Here is an 8,283-nt window from a genome sequence, read left to right as displayed (position 1 = left end):
AGATGCAACCACACATTGATATTTCTTTCCCTCTCTTTCTCCCTCCTTTCCCCTCTCTCTAAAAATAAATAAAATCTTTTTTTAAAAAAAGAAATCGTCTCTTGTTCCTCACCCCACTTCTGTGGACTATGCTGCCAGCTTCCTCACCCTGTTCATCGCCCATGTCCCAATGTTCCATTTTGCAATCAAGGGTCCTTTTGCAATTGTTGGAAAGCTTTGTAATTGTTGGTAAGAGGCACAGAATCAGCTGATTTTACACAAAGTGGCCAATACTGGCACGGTTCCTTATTTTTTGTCTCTTCGAAGAAAACAGGCACCATGGAATGTGTCTCACTAGCCAGTAAAATGGAGAGATGGGGACCCTCCGCCTAGGAAGGCTCAGAGAGGCCCTAACCCCAGCCCAGGCACAGGGTTAGTTCCCTTAATAGTGTCTGGGCTGGGCCAGCAGATCCGAGCAGCAGACCCAGTGGTAGGACAGCTGCTGCTTTCTCAGCCCTGTCTCAGATGTTGGGGCGCACTTTTTTTTCAAGGAGCTGAGCCCATCCCTGGGTTGTCTGTCATCAGGATCTCTTTATGGGGACATTCAAGACTGGTAACTTCCACCAGGCTGATGTTCTGCTGAGTGTGAAACTGGAGGGCTCCTATCGAGTAGTGCAGCCCAGATCGGGAGCCAGGAAGTAGATAAAGGGCAGCCCCTCTCCAGCCATCTAGACAGAGGTAAGGGCCTGCCCTTGTGGGGCCCGCCCCATTATGGGCCACAGCTGGCGTGTGAGCCAGGGCACGTGATCAGAGACCGGAGCTGCACGTAGTCAGAGGTGTGCCTGAGGACTCATGCTGGGGTTTAAATTCGGAGACCTGAGACTAGAAAGAGCGCAGATCAGTCCTAATAGCTCTCATATTTCTGTTTTGTTCTCAAGCTTGTAGTTCTGGGTCCAGTATTAAGCAGAGCCATAACATAAGGTTGTCAGCAGAGCTGGGTCCAGAAATCCACTCCCTTAAGGAGTCCCAAGTCACTCCATCCTTGCCCTTTGCTGTCCGATCTATCCCTCCAATCAGGGCTTAGCCTCTTACCCAGGTTGAGCCCCACACCCTTAAGGAGCACCTTTCTGTTGGTATAGCTCACTCCAAGCCACGAATGTAGCTGGGAAACAGCAAGACCTCTGAAAAAAGGATGCAGTCTGAAACTGCAGAACTTCTCCCCTCTTCATCAGAAGTCAGAGGCCCTGTCCCTTAGGTATCTGAAATAGGGGGTCCTCCTGCCACGATCCTTTCCCCCCAGCTATTGAGTAAAGTGAGGGAGGGGAGGTTCCCTTCTGCACTCCAGCAAGGGACAGCTCAAGGTGAGACAGCTAAGCAGCCCCAGACACCACTGGCTGAGGCTGGCAGGGAGGCAGCACTTTCCAGTCTCCAGTCCCTGGCCTTGGTCCCTGCCCCAATCTATGTCGGCCCTTTCAGGAGCTTTTAGTGGAAATGAGCTCAGACCGGCAGTGGAGTCTGCCAGCCTCCTCTCCTCCCAGCTCCTCCCATCGCTCTTTCATCACCCCTTGGGTCTCGCTTGACTTGGGACCACCCCTCCATCGGCCCCATCTGCAAGCAGCTCTCCCTCCCCATAGCACTCACTTCTTTCACCCCCTCCCTTCCACCCCAGTCTCCAGATGCCCTCATTTTCTCCTTTCTCCCTGGTCAAACCCCTGCCGCAGTTCCAGCCCACCCGTTTCTTCTTGTCCCCCGGAGCCTGCAGCAGAAGGGAGAGGAAGAGGGCCCCTGGCGGGATTGGTGGTCATTCCCCACCCCCTCCTACTCATCTGCTCCCTCCCCCAGGCGGGCACAGGTTCCCCCTACAAAAGGCAGGAGCAGAGGCTGTGCAAAGCCAGCTGCTCTCAGGCTCCCTTCGCCCTCTGCCGGCTTGGCTGGGCCGGGCTCTTACTCCCTCTTTCTCCAGGTGAGAGTGGATACCTGAGGCATCAGGTCCCCCACCTTATTCCCCATGAGTACTGTGCAAAGTCCCGAGGAGCAGGAGCTGCAAAATCTGGGGAGCGAAGCCTGGGACAACCCCGCCTACAGTGGCCCTCCCTCCCCACATGGGACGCTGAGGATCTGCACCATCTCCAGTGCGGTGCCCTCCCAACCCCAGGCCAAGAAGCCTGAAGATAGACCCCAGGAGAAGGCACACAGGATCCTGGTGTCCAGCTGCTGCCTCCAGATTTGTCGAGGCGTCAGAGGTAGCTGGTGGGGGGAGGGTCCTCCTAGGATACTGGAGTCAGGAGTAGGGGTCACCAAAAGCTTTTTTTTTCAGTGAGGGGTAGGGAGATGTGATCTGAAGAAGAGGTGGCATCTCAATGTCTCCTTGAGGTTTGTGAATTGCCTGTGGTCGAGCTGCGTGCCCTAGAACACAGAAGCCAGTCTATGTTGCCCAGAGGGGAAGCCTGGCAAGGCCATCATCTGGGAGCCCGGAGGGGTGTGTGGGAGCTAGTTCAAGGAGAGACATGGGTGTGAGGAAGCTCTCGATGGCCCCACCTGGAACAAGAGCCTCCTTCCCTTGCCTTCATCAGGGACTTTGATGGAGCAAGGCAGATACGGTTAGAGTAGCTAGATTCAGCCAAGGGGTAAGGTGATGGGTGAGGACAGGGGCTGGAGCGGAAGTGGGAGTAAAATCTAGGGACTGACGGGTGGGATACCTGGGAGGGACCCTGCAATTGGAGATCCTGGGCATTTCTCCAATGCCCCTTAGGACTTTGGGGAACAACCCTGACCGAGAACACAGCTGAGAACCGGGAGCTTTATGTCAAGACCACCCTGCGGGAACTCTTGGTGTACAGTGTGTTCCTGGTGGACATCTGTCTCTGTGAGTAACATCTCTCTCTGTGTACAGGAACCTCTGTCTGTCAGAAGCACCTGGTTGTACAACACTGTGCACATACTTCTGCAGGCAGCATCTGTGGGGACGGCATCCATCTGTGTGAGCAGGCTGTGTCCTGGGATCTTGATATCAATAATAAAATTCCATTTATTGCCTTTCAGCTTAAGATAGTTTGGGAGAAGAAAGCAGATTGTTAGAAAGCTGTTAGTAGAAGTTGCTTCGTCCAGAGTGACAAGGAGAACCCAGTTTTTAAATTCAAGCTCCTGACACCTACTCAGCAGCCACTGTTTTATATTGGCAGGTGGAAGTTTTTACCCTTCTGTAAAGAGTGGAAGACCATTCCTTTCTGTTTGGAAAAGTATACTTTGGTGGGTTTCACATAGTCCTTATACTATGTCTGTTCCTATTTCTTCAGAGGCAGAAAGAAAAAGATGCAGTAGGTTTCAGGGCTCAGGTCCCTGAAAAAAAAAAAAAAAGGGTTGGAGATGCAAATGATGTGGTGACAGTCAATGCAGTTAAGGTTCTCCCGTATGAGGGACCACCAGCCAGAGACACTGAGGGAAAATGTGAAGCTTGAGCTATAGACACAAACTCGGAAGACCTGATCTCTAAGTTGAGAGAAACAAGTGAAAAGATAGAATGGTGAATCACGAAAAGATAGAAGCAAAGAACTGTAGATAATAACAAAGTTGGACCTAACAGATTCTATAAGGTCTGTAGATAGATAAGGGTGCTTTGTACTCAGGTAATTACTTCTTTAAAAACTTGCACAAGTGCAGTTTGGCTATTTTCATAGAATTATATGTGTATGTGTGGTGATTGCAGGGGGCAGGGGGTGTAAGAGGACTAAATGGTAATGGGAAAAATACAATATAGATTAAATTTTTAAAAATTAAAAAAATAAAAAGAAACTGTGTAGAGAGGCTCCTGGGTTGAGCACTAACACACACACAAAAAAAAAAAAAAAAAAAAAGTTAAGAAGCCCTTAACTAGACCCACCTAACTTTGCTAGTAGTATGCTAACAAAGTGTGCTGACTAAGCTCTTCCACCTAAGGATAGGGATGCAAGTCTTCAGGGTGGCTATTGTGTTGTTCTATCAGGGTGCTGTCTTCTAAGAGCTGCAGTGACATGTGATTGGACATCATGCACCTTCACCAGAATGCTTTTCCCTGTCCGATGCTCCAAGACCTGATACCATGTTTGGTCTTATGGTAAATACAGTGGCGTAACGGGAAAATGTGAGCATTGGAGTCAGATAAACTGGATTCAGATAGTAGCTCTGCCACTTACTGGTTTCATGACCTTGGGCACTTCCTTTTTGGTAGAACAAGGATAATAACATTTACATAATTAGGATAACATGTATAAAAAATCTAACATAATCACTGGTAGTAATCATCTTTGTATTATCTAACAGAATTTCAAAACATTCACCTGGACTTCTAGACTGGTTATAAAAAATAACTTTCAAGAAAGAAGCCAATATGAAAAGGCTACATACTGAACAATTCTAACTACATGACATTCTGGAAAAGGCAACATTGTGGAGACAGCCACTGCCATGGGTCAAGGGGAGGGAGAGGTGAATAAATGGATCATAGAGGATTTTTAGGGTAGTAAAACTACTTGTGTGACACTCTAATGATGGATGCAGGTTGAACTTTTGTCAAAACCTATAAAATGTTCAACATTAAGCATAAACCCTGAAGTAAAAACTATGGACTTCAGATGATAATGATGTGCCAATGTAGGTTCATGGACTGTAACAAATGTGTCCCTCTGGTATGAGGTTTGAATATTGAAGGAGGCTGTGTTATATAGGGGCAAAGGGGATACAGGAAATCTCCATAACTCCCACTAAATTTTGCCTTGAACCAAAACTGTTCAAAAGGTAAAGTCTATTTTAAAAATACCTTTAAAGGTCTGTAGTTAGCTCCACATACGGGGATAGTGTCATTTGAGCAGCATCCTCTTCTGACATTAGACCTTTAAGTTAAGGCATTTTCTCCAGAAAACCTCAATTTATCACCACAACCACCATCGTCATCATTATTATTAACAGCACAAACAAACCTTTAATGATTTTTTTTTTCAGTGTGCCTAGCACTATACTATCTACATTATCTCATTATTTACTCCCAATGATTCCATGAAATTGGTTCTGTTATCACTCCCATTTTACAAATCAGGAAAGGTTTAGACATGTCAAATAGCGATCCAAAGGCCACACAGCAAATAAGTGGCAGAAGCAGGAATCCAATTCAGTGACTGTTGGCTTGACTCAAATTCTGAGACTTTTATCTGCTAGAGTCTACTACAGCCTCTCTGCATTGAGGTGTGTTTGTTACACATTAATTTTCAACAGCCATCAACATCTTAGCAAGGATAACTCCCTGCTCTACCCTAACAAAAGCAGAATCTTGACAAAATTCTACTAGCTGGTTACTCTTCTTTCTCTGTATTGCTGTATTTAAAAGCTGATATAAACATTAAAGAACATCCTGAAATACAATTCACCTATAATTCACCACAACACCAAAGGTATTTTATCTGTGTTTTTCACATTACCACTCCTTATTCATGTATTTACATATTTCACCTAGTCGTATATTTTACACTTTCACTTACAATTATATCATAAACATGTTTCATGTTTGTAAGTAGTTTTTATATTTTCATTTTAATTATTGTGGGGGGGACCTCAGTGCGCAAAGTCCCCTGGATTTTGTGTAGAAATAATCTACCAACACATGATCTGCGTGGGGAGAAAAGGTTGGCCAATCCTTCAGAGGAGAAGAGCTCTGATCTCCTTTTTCCCTAGGCTTTTATTGAGTTCAGCAGGTAAGGGAGCACACAGCATGCACATATAGTTCATCAATCAATGTCACATAGTGTTGACCAAAGGTGAATAGATATTGTTTAGAAGTAACAATTGCAAGAACATAGGGGTCTCTTTAAATCAGGGTCTGTTAGACAGCATGAAGCTAGGTGGCCAGGACAACCTTTTGCCTGGAAACTAAACATCCAGTGTATGGTAACTCAATTAACTAGAAGACAGTATTCTTAGCAAGACAGGTTTCAAAGGAAATAATGCATCATTTTTCTTCAGGTCTGATTTCCCTGGGGGGGCCACCTGTGCCTGCATCAGTTCCTGCCTGCCGGCCAGTGTTCCTGGCTTTCCAGTTGAGACTTACAGGTCAGCCCTTGCTCACCCAGGGCTACAGTCCCTGACGCCAGGCAGGGCGGTTCCCCACAAATGATTACAGTCACACCACAATTAACTAAAATATTTCTCTCATTATGTCAATATTTGCCTATTATCGGTAAGTGTCTCTATCCTTGCTGCTTCCCCCCCACCGTCCCCGCTTTTGTTGAACTATTTCCTTGGGAATTTCTAGGGAGAGAGATTACTAAGCCAAAAGACAGAAATATTTCCTCAATACTTTCTATGTGTTGTCATTTTGCCTCTGGAAGGGATCATACAAATTCAATATGCTGCTAGTACTGTTAAGATCAAACCAATTTTGTTACAACCTCACCAACATTGGGTAGTCTCATTTACCGTTTTAATTATTAAATAGGCATAAAATGGTACAATTTGCCTTAACTTATTTGTCTTGATCACTAGCAAGGGCAGACACTTCTCTCATGTTTTAAGTTATTATGTGATGTGTATTTATTCTTTCGTTAACTGCATAAGAAAGTTTTTTTGTTGTTGTTGTTCAGTTACAAGTTTCCCCATTCCCCTCCCTGCCTTGCTCTCCCCTGCCCAACCCCCACTCCCAAAGAAAATCCCCGCCCCATTGTCCTTGACCATAGGTCCTTTGTAAGTGTTCCTTGACTTGACCCTTTCCTTTCTTTACCCTATTATCCCCCTCCCCCCCCACCCCTCTGGTCACTGTCATTTTGTTCCTTATTTCTATGTTTCTGGTTCTTTTTTGCTCATTTGCTTGTTTTGTTGATTAGGTTCCACTTATAGTTGATTAGTTTCCACTTACAGGTGAGATTATATGGTATTTGTCTTTCACCTCCTGGCTTATTTCACTTAGCATAATGCTCTCCAGTTCCATCCATGCTGTCACAAAGGATAGGAGATCCTTCTTTCTTTCTGCTGTGAAAGATACATTTTAAGAGGGGCAAGGGAGGATTTGGGGGATGAAGGTTGGCGCATTAGACCCTAGGTGAAGGGTCAACAACCGGAGGGCTCATTTTCAGGTTCTGGATTCCTGGTGCTGAAAAGGACACCTGTACAAGGGATGGGACCTTTGAAACCATAGTGGTCAGTTATACTGCCCACATTTCTTTTCCCATATGCTTTATTCAAGAACCGGCTGGGCCTAGACACCAGGGCTATTTGGAGTCTCCTCTGGCTAAAATAGAGCTATCTTTTTTAATGTAGGTGAACCATCAATCTTCTCCTAATAACCATATCAGTTGTGCAACCCTTTAAACCTTACAAAGAGCTTTCACACCTATTATCTAATTTGATCCTGACAGCAGTCCTGTAAGGGATAGATATTATTACTTCTGTTCCGCAGATTAGGAAGCTGTTATTATTGTCATTATGAATAGTTGAGAAATGATCAGTAATTCAGAATGGCCCCTGATGGGTAAAGCTGCTCATATTCCTAGGCAGAGAAAGTGCTGGAGATGATCTTTCTGCCTCTACTCCTCCCCTCTCACCATCATGATATTTATGAAACAGCTTCCAGCCCTTTGTCTTCTTGGCAGGATGGCTGTAGCCTTTTGTTGATGGAGGAAACATTGAAGGCCTTTGTATGGAAACAATAGCTGTTTGTTTTAGGAGACATTATTGTTATCTCAAAGGTGCACCTGCGACTGGCCCAGTATAGGAGTGGCCCTGAGCCAGGACAAGGCTGAGTCTGGCCATCATGGAGTTCTGGAAGAGGGCAGAGACCCTTGGCCTTAAGTGACTTGTGTCTACATGCCTATCAGTATCAACTGGATGCTCTTTATCCATCATGGTTATAGGAAAAGCCTGCCTCTGATCATTCTGCTTTCTTTTAGTGGATTTTAAGGTTCTGTCCATAGACTGGTAGAATCTTACATTAGCAGGAGAGGTCGAAGTAAGCTTAGAGATCAGGAAGAAAGTATCTTCTTTTTTATTGAGGTATAATTGACATATAATATTGTATTAGTTTTTGGTATACAGTATGATTTAATATATGTGTGTATTGCAAAATGATTACCACAATAAATTAACATCTATCAACACACATAATTACATTTTTTTTGTCATGAGAACTTTTAAGATTTACTCTCAGCCCTGGCTGGTGTGGCTCAGTGGATTGAGCACTGGTCTACAGACCAAAAGGTTGTCGGTTTGATTCTTGGTCGGGACACATACCTAGGCTGTGGGCTGGTTCCCCTTTGGGGGCCTGCGAGAAGTTGATCGATGTTT

General features: G+C 45.2%; 1 protein-coding gene across 1 annotated transcript in view; it reads left to right on the top strand.

Annotated features, from left to right (window-relative positions):
- Positions 1 to 1,470: 1,470 nt before the first annotated feature.
- The window catches only part of PKD2L1 (polycystin 2 like 1, transient receptor potential cation channel), a 30,065-nt gene continuing 23,252 nt past the window's right edge, over positions 1,471 to 8,283 (top strand). Inside the window, 5 exon segments of the mRNA XM_054581365.1 lie at positions 1,471 to 1,598; positions 1,600 to 1,831; positions 1,833 to 1,942; positions 2,095 to 2,222; positions 2,732 to 2,845. Coding sequence (XP_054437340.1) covers positions 1,471 to 1,598; positions 1,600 to 1,831; positions 1,833 to 1,942; positions 2,095 to 2,222; positions 2,732 to 2,845 — 712 coding nt within the window.

Source organism: Pteronotus mesoamericanus, unplaced genomic scaffold (genome assembly GCF_021234165.1).
Source record: "Pteronotus mesoamericanus isolate MK-2021 breed Mesoamerican mustached bat unplaced genomic scaffold, CSHL_Meso_final contig_657, whole genome shotgun sequence".
NCBI lineage: Eukaryota > Metazoa > Chordata > Mammalia > Chiroptera > Mormoopidae > Pteronotus > Pteronotus mesoamericanus.
The sequence above is the reverse complement of the archived record's forward strand: the minus strand, read 5'-3'. Positions and strand labels throughout refer to the sequence as shown.